Consider the following 17,513-nt stretch of genomic DNA (forward strand, 5'->3'; position numbering starts at 1 on the left):
TTCTGAGCAATTGGGACTTTTCCTCTGCTCTCCTCCATATATAGAGGCTTGAGCTCCCCCCAATTCTTCCAATCCTTACCCTCTCTTTTCTTCTTCTTCTTTTCTCTGTTTTGTTTCCCTTTCTCCAGGGATCAACTCTGCTCTTGGTGGGTTCATCAGAAGTTTTAGCTGATAAACCACACCAACATTGCCATTTTGTAGTATATTTATACCTACAGGTTGCGTTGCAGAGCAGATCTGTGTCACTGTTTTGGGTTTGTTCACTGAGCAGATCATTGTGTTTCTGCATTTGGTTTTTGTTTCTAGATTGGAACCCTGGTCTTTGTTGCTATGGAGAAGCTTCTGAGGCTTATTACCATGGCTCCTCTGTTTCTGCAAATGCTGCTTGTTTCTTTCCCTTTTGCTTTTGCTGGCCATGACTATGGCCAAGCTTTGACCAAGGGCATTCTCTTCTTTGAAGCTCAGAGATCTGGGTACCTTCCCAGTAACCAGAGAGTGAAGTGGAGAGCTGATTCTGGTTTACATGATGGAAAGGCTAGTGGGGTAAGTTCATTTTCCACTCCAACTCAAAATTTCTGAAAAGCCCATTGTGGAACAAGACAATTATAATTGAATTATTCCATACAACCAAATGTGTTGAAGTTTTTTGCTATAATCTTTGAGTTATGTAGGTGGATCTGGTGGGAGGATATTATGATGCAGGTGACAATGTGAAGTTTGGCCTACCCATGGCATTCACCGTTACAATGATGTCATGGAGCATAGTGGAGTATGGGAAGCAAATGGCTGCAAATGGAGAGCTGGGTCATGCCATGGAAGCTGTGAAGTGGGGCACTGACTACCTCATCAAAGCTCACCCCCACCCCGATGTCCTCTACGGAGAGGTTTGTGCGCCTCAACACTTTTCCATATTTCTTTATTATTCTGCTCAACTTGTTGCTAGCTTGACACCGCTCACTTCCTGTGTGTGGGCAGACTTCATACTGTCCTTTTCTGGTTAAAAAACCAGCAACCCATTTCCCACCTATTCATAAAGAATTTTGGGTTTTCTTTCATTTTTCCAATTATGTTTAATTTTATGGGGTTTTTTTTTTTTAATTTTTTTATTTTGGTAGGTGGGAGATGGAAACACTGATCACTTCTGTTGGCAAAGGCCAGAGGACATGACCACAGATCGGCGGGCATATAAGATCGATCCCAGCAACCCAGGGTCCGACCTTGCCGGAGAGACCGCCGCCGCCATGGCCGCCGCCTCTATTGTCTTCCGCCGTTCCAACCCTTCCTACGCCAATGAGCTTCTGACCCATGCTCGACAGGTTCATCTCTCCCTCTCTCTCTCTCTCTCTCTCTCAAACACATAGTCTGTTTGGCGCATGTTAGCACAGTCTACCGTGCGCCGAGCAGTTGAGCGGTCCTCCCTTGTCATGTGGCTCTGGAACTGGCGCATGTTAGGAAAAACGGTTGTGGTTAAGAGGCAGTTACGTTGGTTCGCATTTTTTGTCAGGCGTAGGTTAGCACTGTGGACCACATTTATGGCATCACAACCCCTGGCTTTTATTTAATAAATGATGAAACCGTAATTGTAACAGACGGGGCAAATCCGTAAAATACACTTCATTTTGATTGACGCTGATTTGTCCAAACTACCCCCTCACGCCATATTTCTTATTAATCCCTCACATTTTGGTGTTTTACTCATATAAACTGTATTATTATTATTTTATTTAAAATTTATATTCCCCATCACTACTAGGAGATGAGAATCGCATCTCACAAGTATTGACTGAAAAAAACTTGGAATCACTTCTGTAAGAGGAAACTGAAAGCGAAACCACGTCGTTTAAGGCATTGTTGGAAAATGAACGCAAACGACGTCGTGGTGGTGAAATGTCTCCGGCGCATATTCAGGATCGTGGTGGGCGCACGGCGCACTTATCCTCCATTCACGCGAAGTGCGTTTTTGGCCGTACATATCTGTACTCTCAGATCTGACCGTCCATTAAAACGATCCGCAAAAAGTGCACACTTATTGTCCTATCACGTGAGAACGCTGTCGGTAGCCGCACGTGCCTACTTCCCCTCAACCTCTCTTCCCAAACTACCCTTCATGTTTTATCATATCTACTGAATTACCCTTCAGTCACTAACACATGTTCTAAAATCTTATTTTCAGCTGTTCGAGTTTGGAGACAAATACAGGGGCAAATATGACAGCAGCATCACAGTGGCCCAGAAGTACTACCGGTCTTACAGTGGATACGCTGTACGTGATCATAGCTCTTTTGAACTAGTGATTCCATGTGGGACAGTGCACGGTTTGGTCTGGTGCACCACTTTAACTGAATTAACTGTATGACATGTTGGTAATTGATGTTTGTAGGATGAGTTGCTCTGGGCAGCTGCTTGGTTATATCAAGCAACTAACAATCAGTACTACTTGAGCTACCTTGGAAACAATGGCCAGTCGCTCGGAGGAACCGGCTGGTCTATGACAGAGTTCGGGTGGGACGCCAAGTATGCTGGGGTTCAGGTTCTTGTGGCTAAGGTAATATATGAAATTGATCATTGAATGATTTATGTGTGTTCTTGAATTGAATGGTATTGTTTGATTTATGGATTTTCTGACGTGGGAATGGAAAATTGAATGGTTTGGATCCAGAATGAATGGAGCATGTTTGTGGAATGTAGGCTAATTGTGTTGTTTTCTTTGAGCAGATGTTAATGCAAGGGAAGGGTGGTCGCTATACCTCGGTTTTCCAGCAATATCAGCAGAAGGCTGAGTTTTTCATGTGTTCATGCCTGGGAAAGGGCACTAGGAACATTCAGAAGACTCCAGGAGGCCTTCTTTACAGGCAGAGATGGAACAATATGCAATTCGTGACAAGCGCCTCTTTCCTTGTTACAGTGTACTCTGACTATCTTGCTTCGGCTGGTAAAAACTTGAACTGTGCTGCTGGCAGTGTCTCACCATCTGGGCTTATTTCATTTGCAAAATCTCAGGTAATTTGATCCTGGACTGGATTGTAGAATGTTATGGATGAGATTATATATGAGTGAGGGTGTTTGAAGATACTCTTTCTTGTGATTGGAATAAACAAGTACAGAGTTTTAAATGGGATGATTTGTAAACTTGCAGGTGGATTATATTCTTGGAGACAACCCAAGAGCCACGAGTTACATGGTGGGGTATGGAAACAACTATCCTCGACAAGTCCACCACCGAGGTTCCTCGATTGTGTCTATTAAGGTTAACCCTTCATTTGTCAGCTGCCGAGGAGGCTATGCCACTTGGTTTTCCAGGAAGGGTAGCGATCCTAATCTCCTGACCGGTGCTATAGTTGGTGGCCCTGATGCCTATGACAACTTTGCCGATGAAAGAGACAATTATGAGCAAACAGAGCCTGCTACCTACAACAATGCTCCTCTTATTGGCTTATTGGCTCGACTAAGCGGTGGTCATGGTGGATACAACCAGCTACTTCCAGGTACACAGGGTGGTTTTTTGTTTTATTGCTTGCATGTGGAAGTCTTTGGTTCCTAAGTCATTGAGTTTAAGTTATGCATTTCCGTGGTTAATGATCAATGTTTTTGTTTTACAGTGGTTCTTCCAGCTCCCAAGGAGGTTGTTACCCAACCAAAATCAGCTCCTACACCCAAAGTTACTCCAGCTCCAGGTATGCTTGGCTTATCTTCTAAGTGATTCTATGTTCAAGGAGTCCAAGTATGGCTCTTGAACTTTGCTCAAAAGGGATATTATAATGTTAAATTGCTTTTGGCCTACAAAATCTGAAAGAGGGGCTTGTTTTACAGCTTCAACTTCTGCCGAAATTGCCATTGAACAGAAACTCACAACTTCATGGAAAGCCAAGGGGAACACTTACAATAGATACTCCACAATTGTGACTAACAAGTCTGCTAAGACTCTGAAGGATCTCGAGCTTACAATATCTAAGCTTTATGGTCCACTCTGGGGCCTCACAAAGTCTGGTGATTCATATGGTTTTCCATCATGGCTCAAAGCCTTAGCTGCTGGGGAGAAGCTTGAGTTTGTTTACATCCATTCTGCGGATCCAGCAGAGGTCTCTGTTTCCAGCTACACGTTGGCATGAGTGAGGAAGAAGCCTAGTTAAAAAGAGACGGTGGCACAGGTTTTCTGGGTTTGTACTGTAAGAATTGTGCAGTTATACAGAATGCAGTCCAGAAAAGTCTTTCCTTTTTCTTTTTTTTCCCTTTTTCCTTTTTTTTTTCCCTTTGAGGAGCAAAGGAGGGTTTCTCAAGTTCGTCTTTACTTGTTGATTTGGGATCTGATTAGGGTTTTAGAGGAAGTTAGGTTAAATAAGTTTGAAGGTTGGAGGAAGAAAGGAGTGAAGGGACAAATTAAAAAAAGGTGCTCATCCTCTTTCTCCTCCACTTCATTAGGTAATTATAGATAGATTTCAGATAGAGAGAGTGAAAGAGTGAAGGTTGAGAAGTGAAGAAAAAGACTTCTCAACAGAGTTCAAGGAGTCTTTTTTACTTCAAAACAGCTTTGTATGCCCGTTTTGGTTTTTTTTTTTGGTTGTGATGTTGTAATCTTTGCAACATTTCTTATTTCCCATATGAATATAGTTTGTGCAATCACATTGTGTCTTCATTTTCCTTTGTAATTGAGAAAATACATAGCAACTTGTGCCTTGGCCTTGTGTCCTCTTCGTCTTTCTCAGACATGCATCCATGAAAATATTAACTCAATCTTTTGGCCTGTTTATTCAAAACAACTTCGGATAAAAAAGAATCCCAGATGCCTGCATTTCTTCAACCTGGTTTCGCCTTACAGGCTTCTACTTTTTCTATGTTATTGGTTATAGTTCTGCTCAAGTTGAAGCACAAACGCTTAAGTTAACTACCAAATTGTGGTGGGAAGGCAAAATGAGGTAATCAATCAAGTATTTTCCCTTTCATTTTTCCCCTCTGGACCAATCCCACAAACGCACTCTCTTCCATGGCTTTTCATTACTAGCATATCATGTTTCTCATCTTTGAAAGGGAAAAAAAAAATGGAAATCCAATATTGGCCAAGTAAGAGGATGGCATCTTTGGTAAAGAAGGGGAATTCACTACTAAGTGCAAGAAGCTTAGAAGAAATGATCGTGCCTTGAAAACTCCAGTTCAATGTTACACCGTAGACAAGTAATTAGCCACCACCCACCACAATATCTGGATAAAATGTCACATGGCCTCACTCATCTACTTTCCACTACAATCTCAAAACTGGAAAGAAAGAAAGGCCCATTAGACAAAAAAAATAAAGGGCTTGGGCTTGGGCTTATTTGGCTTCTTATTAGCTTAAAGGCCCCCAAAGCATAACGTTTCTTAAGGTCAACTACAAAGTCACAAAAAGATCAATGGCTTGGGCTGTTTGGATTCTTCAGCTTGAGGCCCCCATAGCACAAATGTTTCTTAAGCTCCACCACCACTACGCTGATATTGTCTTTGCTTCCTTGAGCCATTGCCAGTTCAGTTAGCATTGCTGCAGCCTTTGCTGCACAACTTCTACTCATTCCCTCCGAGACTCTCCTCCTAATTTGGCCGTCAAAGCATTTCCTCACAATCTTGCAGGCAAGCTCATTTGTAATAACATCCCATAAACCATCGCTTGCTATTACAATGAAGTCATCAAACTCTTCTCGCTCCCAAACTGTGACCTCTGGTTTGGGGGTCACATATGGCTTCAGAAAGTAATCCCCTGCATCATATGAAAATTTCTTCTAAGGCAGACATATTGAAAAACTCGAGAATATTCAACTTCTCTGAACCAAATACCTATTGATCGTGAGGTAGAAAGCACTCCTAGAATACGAAAACCATTCCAATTTATCACTTTCCCTCCTGCTGCTTCCACTCTCTCCCTTTCATCAGGCCTGTCAGGCTGTGGAGGGAAAAAACAAGGGTGAGATGAAGGTTATGTTGCAGGCACAAAAAAAAAAAAGCTTCAAAAATTAAAAAGGAAATATGACCCAGTTATATATGTGCTGAGACCTTATGAAGAGCATGTACGTAGTTCATACACTGATGGGTCTCAACTATTCGTGAAGCGCTTGTCAAGTGTGTTTGGTTATGGAGAAAATTAGAAGGAAAAATGAATGTGTTGGGTTTTTCAGGAAAGTAAACTTTGTTTGGATCGTGCAACTTTCGGTGAGCTCCATCGAGGGGGAGAGATGATGGTGTAAATGAGAGGCACGTCACCTTATGATCACGAGACAGTGGGACGGCAACGCCGCGGCGGCAGAGAACGGCTCTAGAATCGCCGCAATTAGCCACCACAAGCTTCTCGGGGCCAACCACCACCACCACCGCCGTCGACCCCATCGACCTGAGCAAGGAAGAAGTGGACCTGTCTTCCACCTGATTGGCTTCGCCATTAATCTCTTCATCCATCTTTGAAAAGCTCGCCACCATCACGTTCTCCCAATCTATTCGTCCTTCGCCATTTATCGCATCCTCGATCTCTTTCGCGAGTAACCTGTGCAGACGATCACGACACGCGTACGCCACCTTAGCCCCGCCGTGACCGTCGTACACAGCGTAGAAATCGTACGAGTCGAACTCTCCCGGTGCCACCGTCAGGGCGTCTTCCATGGCCCTCCTCCGCCCAATCACCGACATTGATCCATGTGGGACACACGTCGAGACACGCTTCTCTCCTTCCTTTCCTCCCTGCTCCTCACTCTCAGAGACCACTTCTCCATCCGATGCCCCACCGCTCTGCGACGCAGATGACTCCGGCGCGGAAGAACCCGACGTCGAAAGCTCCGAATTCAGTTTCACGGCACCGTCATCCATTTTGGACTCTTCTTCGACACCCTTTGAAGACCTGAAAGAGGCCTCTTCTTTGATTCCTGTACGTCTCTTCTTCACATACGCATCTGCCCCCAGCTGAGGATCCACCCTAGGCTTAATCGTCTCTACCGAGTCCATCTCAGGGTCAAAGTAACCACTCCCTCTCTACTACTCACCATAACAATTCATACACTTTCCTCCTCTTCCCCGGTAAATTTCTCCACAACCCACCCTAGAAACCGCGGCTGCTCCAAAGTGGATTAAATACAAAAGCCATGGTGAGCGGGGGACACCGACTCCTTCTATGGCCGCCATGTGTTGGCCGAAACGGCGGTTTCAGAGTGACTGTGCGCGAGCTTGCGGGAGACGTGGAAGAATTCAGTTAGTCGAAGAACACGTGGCGTATGGAGGAATTGGGCGGGACTTTGGAAGGATGTCCAGTGTTGAGGGGGCGATGATGTGGTGGGACGTAACCTGCTGCAGAAACAGCGGCTGTTTCCGGGGTGCTCTTTTTTGTTTCACTGACAAAGAATGTTGAAGCCATATCTCTCTCTATTTCTCTCTCTCCTCTCTCCCTGCAATTCGACTGATTCCCCCATCGGCCATCCCCACCTTGACTGGGTACTCTGACAAGTGCCGCATTTCAATTCTGAAGTTCGTTTTTGCTCAAAACTCGTTTCTTAAATCCTAACGAGGTCATGTAGTGTAGGATTTACCATTATTAACATATAAAATTAGTAAATTACATGAACACATGAATGGTTATTTTTATTTTCTTTATTTCAATCTTACAAGCATGCATATAATTTAATTTTAAGTATGTAACTTTGAAGAATGCATCCTCTTCCCTATGGCTAACACTTGGTACTTATTATAGTTGTTTTATAAAATAATAATATCCTTACAATTTTTATTTTTATTTTTTAAAAATTCTCTTAAGACTAGAATATGATAAAAAATAATTACTAAAGTTTAGGGAAATGCTTTAATTTATAAAGAAAATCTTAATATTCAAACTTCTTAATGTGAGAATATTATTCTCATACATGAACTACTATTTAGTTGTAAATAAATGACATAATAAGATTACGTTTGATTAATAAAATATGATATATATCATAAAATATTATATCTCATCATCAATCAAATATGGAATATGATATAATATCCTATTTTTTTATCATTTCTTATGTTATATTCGATTAACCAAACATGACCTAAATGTATACATTAACAAATTGACGATAGTCAAAGCATTTTGATGTTCACGTTCTAATTTGTTATTCACATAAAATACTCATTATAAATTATATCAAAGCGTGGTCAAACATTCTTTGTTTGACTTTTTTATTATTATTTTATGATTTAATTTATGTTGTGCTTATACATCACTTATTTTTCAAAATTGTCTTCTTTTTTAAAAGACTATTTAAGGCTCCTAGATTAGACTTTATCTCTACCCAACTAGATTATACATAAAGTTGGTTATCTTTTTAATCATGCTTACTTCTTTGTCAACATACTCATAACCTTTATGAATATCAAACCATTGTTCATGATAATTGATGTTGCATTAGTTGAGCTATTAAGATGTATACAAAGATGGGATAGTTATATGTGGTTACCATAATCAAGATAGTGTACCTTCATTTGGTTAGATGTATGAATTTGTGTGTGTAGGGGGGGTCATGAAGAACACTATTGAGACTATTGTGAGAGAGCCAACTATTAAGATTTGGTATAGAAAATTTGTGTGAAAATTTTGAGTCCCTAATGAAGGGGTATGCCTATATGAGATTAAAAACATGTCTAAATTAGGTTTTATATACCGCATTTTATCTATCTCTTCTCTTACCTTTGATATTTGTCAGTTTTTTCTTATTATTATTCCTAATTAACTTATCTTTTTCTTATTTTCAAATTGTAGAGTATTCTACTATATCCACATATTTCTTTTTTTATTTTATATATAGCTAAAAAATGCTTCATTTTTATTCAATGGGAGACCTTCAACCATTTCCTTCATTGAATTTTCTTGGTTAGCCAATAGATTTTTTGACTCCAATGGTGATGAATGAGCTAGTCATACTTGAATTCCAATAATAAGTTTATTATATTGGAGTTCTAAACAATGGATAATAGTTTTTTTAGTTCTTCTTCATTAACTCGAGCTTTAAAATCTAAGTTAGAAATTTTATGGGTAGAGATATTTTACTTTTATAAAGTATTTGCTAATTGTCATCTCCCTAGATGAAGCATTTGTTCTTGTGGATAGAGAACTCTTCTTAAACAATCATCTTGAGCATGTACGTTATCTTCCCAAGTCCCAACTTCAATCCTCCATTTCTTGAGTTCTTCATTGTTTTCTTGGGTTGGTGATGTGGTAACCTTCACTAACTACGTCTCATGAATCCAGATTCTTAAGGTCGAATTTAATTCGATTATTTCAATTTTTATAACTATGGTTATTTATTGAAAAATGAAAAAAGAAAAAAATCCAAATCAAACATGGCCTACGTGTCAAGCCTCAGAAGAACCTATCTACTTTTTTCAGAGATGGCAACCGGGAGATGGGCCACAGCTAGGGATTGATGAAAAAGGGTAACGCCCATCCTGTAATTTAAAAGAAAAAACAACGCTATTTTCAACAATGGTAGCGGAGGATTTCAGCTTGCATTGATTGGTAGCGAGGGCGGCGACTGGTATGGCCGTATGGCGGCAGCCCACTCCGAGATTGTAACGGTGCTCTTCTAGTTCTAGGTCGGTGTTGATTTCTTCGTGCCATAAAAAATTATGGGAGAATTAGCCAGAAGGTAGGTTGGATAAAACAATTACTAGAAAGAGTGGTATCTTTTAATAATTATTGAGGAGGACTTTAATAAGATTAATATACCAAAACTGTCATTTAACTAAAACTTTTAAAATTCTAAACATTTAAAGTACTTCACTTGATTTGTCAATACATTTATGGTACATGGGTCTCACATTTATTGTAAATATTGATATTTAAATTTTAAATCAAAATATTGGGTTTAACCCTTACAATTATATATAATTTGTTATTTAAATTTACTATTTAAAACAAAAATACTTTTAAAAAATATTTTCAAAATATCATTTATTGTTTTTTTACCTTTTTATTTTTATTCTAATTTTTAATTTTATGAAGAAAAAAATAAGTTTTATAATTATATAATAAAAATGATGATTTTTTCATATATATATATATATATATATATATATATATATATATATATTATAATTTTAAATTGATAAATTTTGTTTTTGTATTAAATTTAAGGAAGATAAATTTTTTAATTTTTCATTCAAATTCTCTAAAAATAATAAGAAAATGATAGAAAATGTTTAATCATTTTTTATATTTATAATAAAATAATTTTAAAAAATTTATATGATTTTTTTTCCTTTGCATAGTGTTTTTTTTTTTTTTAAATTTTCATATAAATTTTTTTTCTCAATGCATCGAGTGGATAATGTTAATATATTTGATATGTTGAATATTAATAAGGTATAAAAGGTATCCTTAATATTATTACTTTTATTATACAATACAAGCACAACAAAAATATGTTATAATTATAATATAAATACACTTACATTACAATAAAACCTAATTAAGAAATTTATGATTTTTTTTTATAAAAATGGTAATTTTGTATAATCATACCATATTTCATAATATACATATATCATAAATAATTTCTGAAATAAAATGAAATACTAATTTGAATTCACGTAGTTTATATATATATATATATATACAAAAATTATTAAATAATTTCAAAACACTAAATAAATGTTGTTAATATATTAATACGATGTATTAATACCAATAGGGTATGAATAAACATTTTTAAAATTATTACTTTTATAATGAAATATAGGTACGATATAAATGCATTATACTTACAATATAAATACATTATTATTACAATATATTATAACATAATTTAATTTATTTTTATTTAATTTTTTCACGTGCTATATTACCCAATGAATAATTGTGAGTTATTCCATTTAATAGGTGTGTGTTAGTCGATTGAATATTTATATATTATTCAATTGATGAGTGCTCATAAAAAATAATTATTTATTATATTATGATAACAAAGTTTTTAATTGTATGTTTTATATATAAAACGATATAATAATTTTAGGATATGGTTTTTATTTATGAGATATTAAAAAAAAAATTTTACAAGGTTCTTTAAAAAATCTCAATTTTTTTTAAAAAATAACAAATTTTTAAATAGTTAATTATTCAAAAGTGATAACAATTTTTTCAAGTTGAAAAATGTACCGTTGATTGTCTATCAACCTGTACTTATCATCATGGATGGACCCCACATCATTTATCAACTTGTACTTATCATCATGTATGACCCCCACATCAATGACAATCTCAATTTATTTATAAATAATATAAAAAGCATATTAAAGGGTAAAATTGCCCTCTAAAAGAATGAGCTTTCATAGTCGTTAGTTTTTCTAACCCACCCCTTTTGGGTAATTCTCCCAAAAATTATTAAGTAATGAATTTTAGCAAATTATCATTTGTAATGGGGCCAATAAAACCATTTTAAAATTATTTTATCTAAATATTTAGATATAAAAATAAATAAAATTTTAATAAAATATATAAACAAATAAAATTATTATTGCAGATTAAAAGCTGAATTATGACAAGATTATTAGTATTATTATTTTTAATATTTCAGGGGAAAGTTAATGTCCAAAGTCCCGTTTGCATATCTACGAAACAGAAGAGTGAAGAGGGCTCCGTCGACGGTGAAAGGATTCGGAAAATGGAGAGCGAGGATCTTGGTGGCGAAACCCGATTGGTCTGCCTCTGCATCGAAGCTGCCTCGCAGAGCAGAGACGCCGTTGAGAAATGGCGAAGACAGCGACGAACTCTCCAACGCATGCCCTCTCATCTCGCGGAAGCTCTCCTCCATCGCCTCATTCGCCGCCGAATTCTTAATCCGTCGCTTCTCGAGTAAGTTTACGACGTTATTCGTTTGGTTGCCTGTAAAAAGTAGAGAAAAGTGGAGGAAAATCTGGATTTTGATTTTTTTTTCTTTACCTGAGACGAGTAGTTGCGTTAGGCTAAGCTGATGGAGGATTTTGTTTTTCTTATAATTTCCTGCAATTTCTCGGCAATCAAAGGAAGCGTGAATTTCAGTTTCATGGAGTTCTGTTTAGTTGCATGATCTGTGATTTGCTGAATTGCGATTGAAATTAGAAGGAATTGTCATATAACATCGAAAGTGGAATGCGTACTGGTGATGCAAAGTGTCTAAATCTTGTATTTTCATTAGCGCAAGCATTGATCTTAGCCCGATGCGACGCAACGATTTTCTTTTTCTCTTTTTTTTTCTCCGATTTGTCAGCAACCAAATGGAGGATAATTTTCAGTTTTATCTTTGTCTGAGTTCTATTGAATTGCATGATCTGCGAATCGTTCATGAATTGGCTGTGATTTGCTAAATTAGGATTGAAATTCGAAAGTACCGTTATCTAATGTGAATCTATGCTACATCCTGATAATTCAAAGTGTCTGAAGCTTCTACGTTTCCCACTTCAGTTATTGATCTCCATATCAAGTGGCTGAACAATTTTAGTTGACTTGTCTATTCTTATTTGTACCATATTTAGCCTCTCACAAATGCCTTAAACATTTCATTGCATACCTTTTGTGGACATGCGTCTTAATGCACTTCCATTTGCTTCTGTGCTGTAAACTATGATTGATCCATAGACAAAGAAATCTGGGAGAATGTTTTAAAGGATAACAGTCTATAATTGATTAGTTCATCATGGTTAGAATTTCTAAGCTTTGCTCTCCTCAAAGATTATGGCATTCAGAATTCCTTTCCTAGAGTGATTGGCTATGAAACTGACTTTTTTGGCTCAATTCTTTGTGAGGTTGGCCTGTGCTGACCTCAATTTGCTCTTGTAGAGTTTTCAAATTTAGTGTAGAGAAGATTGATTTAAGAGGAGAGAGTTCTGTTGATGCGGAATGGATGGCATACATAGGAGGATTTTGCTGCTTGTGCTCATTGAATATTGCAGATTGCCAAAGGATCACTAATTCTGCTTTGTGGCCTATTATAGGTATGCACTCATTAGATATTTTATTGAAACCAGCTTCTGTTGTTGAATGAGGAATTATTTCCAGTGGTTAAATTCACAAGTTCATTTCTGGGGAGAATGTCAATATATGTCTGTTGTTGATCTTTAAGGGATGCCGAATTTAAAGGAGCTGGACCTTTCCAGATGTATAAAATTCAGTGATTCTGGACTTAGGCATCTCATATCCATCCGGACTTTGCAGAAGTTATGCATTTCAGAAACAGGTGTAACTGCAGATGGGATTAATCTTGTTTCTTCACTTACAAACTTGTCAGTATTGGATTTGGGAGGTTTACCAGTCACTGATTTGGTACTAAGTTCTCTCCAGGTACACTATCTTTTGTATACCATGCGTTTTTTCTAATGGATTCCTTAACTGTATTTTTAATCTATTCAGTCCCTAGTTAGCTATGAATAGTTGTCAAAAATTCATGATACATGATAAGATGCTTCTTTTATGTAAATGAATGCCCATCAATGCTATATGTTGCATCCTAAGTGCATCAGTTGGACAATTACAATGTATACCACAACAATTGAATGTCTGACTATTTCTTCCATCATTTTTAAGAAAAACAAAATTTTAACTTTTTCTTCTTAAAAAGGTTCTTTTAACCATTATAGTTTTGTTCTGTAGATGTGAGTTAAAAATTTTCTCTTTGTGGCACTTACATTCTTACTGTATTTGTACTCTCTTTTTTCTTGTTTTTAATAAAAAGAAGTTTCTTTTTTGTCTTTTTCTTTTTACTTCTGAGGTAGAGGGGATAATAGTGAACTTTAGATTTGGATATGACACAAAGAAACATATATGTCATAAAAATATAATGTAGCACTCAAACTTGGACTTTTTTGAAATAATAGTATTTATTGTTGGACTTACTTTGTGGATTGTTGATGAATCCATGCATTAAAATCATATTTAGTTAAGCCAATTTTGTAAAGTAACTCTAATATTCAATTGTTACATATATATTATAGTGAAGTTGATTATATATTTGTCTATCTTTTTATTGGTTATATATTTATTTATCCTTTATGAAATGAGATACACATTGCTTTATACTTGGTCTTTGCAATATATATATGCATGCCATAGATGTATACACTTTTTTGTTTATTTCCCTGTATGTGAAAAAAACTTATAACATATAATGCCACATGATGATAATACAGAAAAATAGGGAATGGTACCTGGTACAGTTTCAGGAGTCAACCATGGCTATGACTACTTCACTAATGCCTGCTGTATTTTTTTCGTAGTTGGATAATTACATGCACGATTAATATTCCGGTTATGATAAACTCTGGTTATCTGCTGCAAACAGTTACGGATCATGTTGAGCACATTGAAAAAACCACTTTATAACTTATTTCCTTTGAACTTTTCCTGCATGGATTGATAGCGCATACATCTTCTTGCATTACAATTGCCCTGAAAATTTCAGCAGGTGGCTTTTCTAATGTATCCTTAGCCTGTAAATGAAATTTGTTATTTCTGCTCTGCTTACATTCAGTTTTAATATTTGGTGTATCCATCATGGATATTTATTGAAAGTAGAAGATTAGCTTGTTCAGTTGTCCATGACCATTAAATGTGATTGTTTTACTTTATTCTGTGGTTAAAAATGTGGTAGTTTTCCTTCTGAAATTCTTTTGTCAGTGCTATTTCTTAAGTTAAATAATTTGTCATAGTTTTTATTTTTATCAGGTCCTGACAAAACTACAATACCTTGATCTTTGGGGAAGTAAGATATCTAACAAAGGGGCTGCTGATCTTGTGGTGTTCCCCAAGTTGAGCTTCCTGAATATAGCCTGGACGGATGTTACAACGTTGCCGGATTTGCCATCTATTGCATGCCTAAACATGAGCAACTGCACCATTCATTCTATGTTTGAAGGCGAGGGTGCTAAAGCTCTTCTAGAAAAGATTACTGTCTCTGGAGCTACATTTTTAAATGTGTCTGAAGCCTTTTTGTTTATCGAAACAAGTTTCCTATCTTTCTTGGATGTATCCAGGTCTTCTCTTAACAGTTTCTGCTTTTTATCTTGTATGAAAGCACTGGAACATTTGGATCTCAGCTTTACCATGATGGGTGATGATTCAATTCAGTTGATTGCATGTATAGGAGCAAATTTGAGAAATCTGAATCTCAGCAACACAAGAGTTAGCTCTGCTGGAGTGAGCATTTTAGCTGGTTGTGTTCCAAATCTTGAAACTATTTCGTTATCTCACACACCAGTTGATGATGTCGCCATCTCATATATCAGCATGATGTCTTCAGTGAAGATTATTAACTTGAGTAATACAAATGTTAAAGGTACAGTTCACTCCTGAAACTATTGAAGTCTTATCTTTGATTTTTTCTATATTTATATATAATGCATGGAAGAACAGGAGGGTCTCCATCATCTAGTTAATAGGTTATATTGTGTCAACTTGTCCCCTCCTGTGGTATGGAGGCCACTGCCCAACTTCTTCCAGAGAAAATCCCACTTTCATAAGCCTTAAATCATATGATACATAAAGAAATGCTGAAGGGAGCTAATTGCTTTCATATAGACTTATTCCAATGCCATGATATGAATGGTGGTGAACAACCATATGATAGATTTGAGTTTTGTTTTCCAACATCTTCACTGGAACAAGGGCTGAGCACAAAACATAAGAATGAAGTATAACGAACTCGTTATCATCCTACTCGAATGTTATGGAACCACCAGTTTGTTAGGACATATAACGTTTTACCAAAAATTTTAGGATAACCAACTGACACCCAAATAGGCTGGGCCACTTGCCATTTCAAAAGAAACTAGCAGGTTGGATGCCCAGGTTTGAATCAGGTTGGGTCAACTCAAGTAATACCGCTTCTATCCCATGCCAGCTTGAATTTTGGAAAACTAGACTAGCTAACAGGTTTGGGGATGTTCTTTGTACTATTTGGTAAGGTGGCCCATGACATCATCATGCTCCAAACGATGTGGTGTTTTAAGTTTTTCATCCTGAGAAACCTGATGGTGTGGAAACATTTTTTATTATGGGATTGTCTCTTTTTTTCTCTCTGAATCTCTGATACACCTTCACTTCAAGTTGAGACAGGCAAAGACACTCACAGCCCATTCTTTTATGCAGTCCTTGAAATCTACCTTATGAAAATCTTCATTGTTTATCCTATCGAAAATCTTCGTATTTTATCATTTCTTTATGCCATTAAAAGATGAGTGGCTGCTCCATTGCTCAAAGACTACTTAGAATTGTCACCAATTAAAATTAGAAATATATGAGAACTTCTATGATGCTTATGATAGCTGTAATATATTTGCAATTTTTATGCATTCCTCATGCTCTCCATCTTATGACTTAATGTGCAGATGTTTCTTGTGTGTAGTTTACAATAGATTTCCTTCTGGACTATCAGGTTTGATTTGGAGCGACTCTGAGCTAGTTTGGGAGCTCTCACTGGCAGCCCTGCATAGTCTCAATTACGTGAAACGGTTGGATTTGGAGGGCACCCAAGTTGAGGATGAAGCTTTATGCCCTCTGTTAAGGTTCCAACAATTGAACGAATTATCTCTCAAAGGTACTCGCCTTACAGACTTGTCCTTATACCAGTTGTCTTCTCTTCCGAACTTGATAAATCTGAGTATCGGTGACACCGTGTTGACAAATGGTGGACTCAATTCATTCAAACCACCTGCAACACTAAAATTGCTGGACTTAAGAGGCTGTTGGCTCTTAACCGAGGATGCTATATTGTCATTCCATAAGAATGATCCTCAGATTGAAGTTAGGCATGAACTTGTGCATATCACTCCGTCAGAGCAAAATGCCTCTAACCGATCATCTCCATCACAAAAAGGTAAGAAGCAACAGAAGTTACCCAAATCTCAGAGTAGGTCCAAGGAGGAAACCGTCATAGGTATGGAATTTCCTTTTCTTGAATCATCTTGTAGAAGCTGCTGCTTTTCGTATTCCCAACCAATTAGATTTTTCATTATTCTGAAATAGATCAAAGATGGAAGTATAGCAGAGAGGAACTGCTTGCAATGGAGCATTCGACCTTGGCCCTCAATTTTCCTTATAAGATGCATTTGGGTTAACTCCAGGAAACTGTCTGCCGCTGTTGAGGTGCAGGTATCTTCCTGTGTTCGTGTTTAATATATTTTCCTTTTTCTGGTTACTACAAGGATCTGTTCATCTGATGAATACAAGACTATCAATTCTGTTAGTTAAGGTTTCAGAATTTGGAACTAGAGTATGTCTTATGCTTTTCATTTTTGTTCTTAAGATGCTGGGGTGAATGACGAGACCTTGAGCAGAGAGCCTCGTCAAGGTACACTCGTCAAATTTGATTTGATAGTTGAAATGCTTGGCTTTTGCTGCAAGGGACATTTTTTTTTTTCAAATATTTGGTTAATAGGGATGAAATAATCCCTAAATTATAAATTTAATCTTTCCAATATTTTTTTCTTGAAAAGAAATCAATTTTTTATATAATTGTTTTTTTTTTTTTGTCATTTTAAGTATTTATATTTAGATTTTA

General features: G+C 36.8%; 3 protein-coding genes across 5 annotated transcripts; 2 read left to right on the plus strand and 1 right to left on the minus strand.

Annotated features, from left to right (window-relative positions):
• LOC100259874 (endoglucanase 6-like) lies at positions 1–4,633 on the plus strand. The gene is made up of 9 exons (XM_002270844.5): positions 1–543; positions 672–884; positions 1,116–1,316; positions 2,174–2,263; positions 2,381–2,545; positions 2,716–3,000; positions 3,137–3,485; positions 3,600–3,674; positions 3,811–4,633. The coding sequence occupies exons 1-9, from the start codon at positions 331–333 to the stop codon at positions 4,107–4,109; spliced, it is 1,890 nt and encodes a 629-aa protein (XP_002270880.1). The 5' UTR covers positions 1–330; the 3' UTR covers positions 4,110–4,633.
• Positions 4,634–5,114: 481 nt separating this feature from the next.
• On the minus strand, positions 5,115–7,474 carry LOC100251367 (protein phosphatase 2C 51). 2 transcript variants are annotated; one of them, XM_002266113.4, is made up of 3 exons: positions 6,226–7,474; positions 5,803–5,908; positions 5,115–5,725 (listed from the first exon to the last, which is right to left on the minus strand). In XM_002266113.4, exons 1-3 carry the CDS (start codon positions 6,955–6,957, stop codon positions 5,382–5,384), a joined length of 1,182 nt encoding a protein of 393 aa, XP_002266149.1. In that variant the 5' UTR covers positions 6,958–7,474; the 3' UTR covers positions 5,115–5,381. The 2 variants fall into 2 exon arrangements, with proteins under 2 accessions (XP_002266149.1, XP_059598455.1); XM_059742472.1 differs by having other exon boundaries at positions 5,115–5,908; positions 6,019–7,315.
• A 1,922-nt stretch (positions 7,475–9,396) lies between these two features.
• On the plus strand, positions 9,397–17,223 carry LOC100261612 (uncharacterized). 2 transcript variants are annotated; one of them, XM_010660893.3, is made up of 7 exons: positions 9,397–9,561; positions 11,559–11,836; positions 12,800–12,954; positions 13,083–13,300; positions 14,681–15,290; positions 16,389–16,889; positions 16,979–17,223. In XM_010660893.3, the coding sequence occupies exons 1-7, from the start codon at positions 9,532–9,534 to the stop codon at positions 17,068–17,070; spliced, it is 1,884 nt and encodes a 627-aa protein (XP_010659195.1). In that variant the 5' UTR covers positions 9,397–9,531; the 3' UTR covers positions 17,071–17,223. The 2 variants fall into 2 exon arrangements, with proteins under 2 accessions (XP_010659195.1, XP_010659202.1); XM_010660900.3 differs by having other exon boundaries at positions 9,463–9,579.
• The last annotated feature ends 290 nt before the right edge of the window (positions 17,224–17,513 follow it).

The sequence above is a fragment of the Vitis vinifera genome, chromosome 2 (assembly GCF_030704535.1).
Source record: "Vitis vinifera cultivar Pinot Noir 40024 chromosome 2, ASM3070453v1".
NCBI lineage: Eukaryota > Viridiplantae > Streptophyta > Magnoliopsida > Vitales > Vitaceae > Vitis > Vitis vinifera.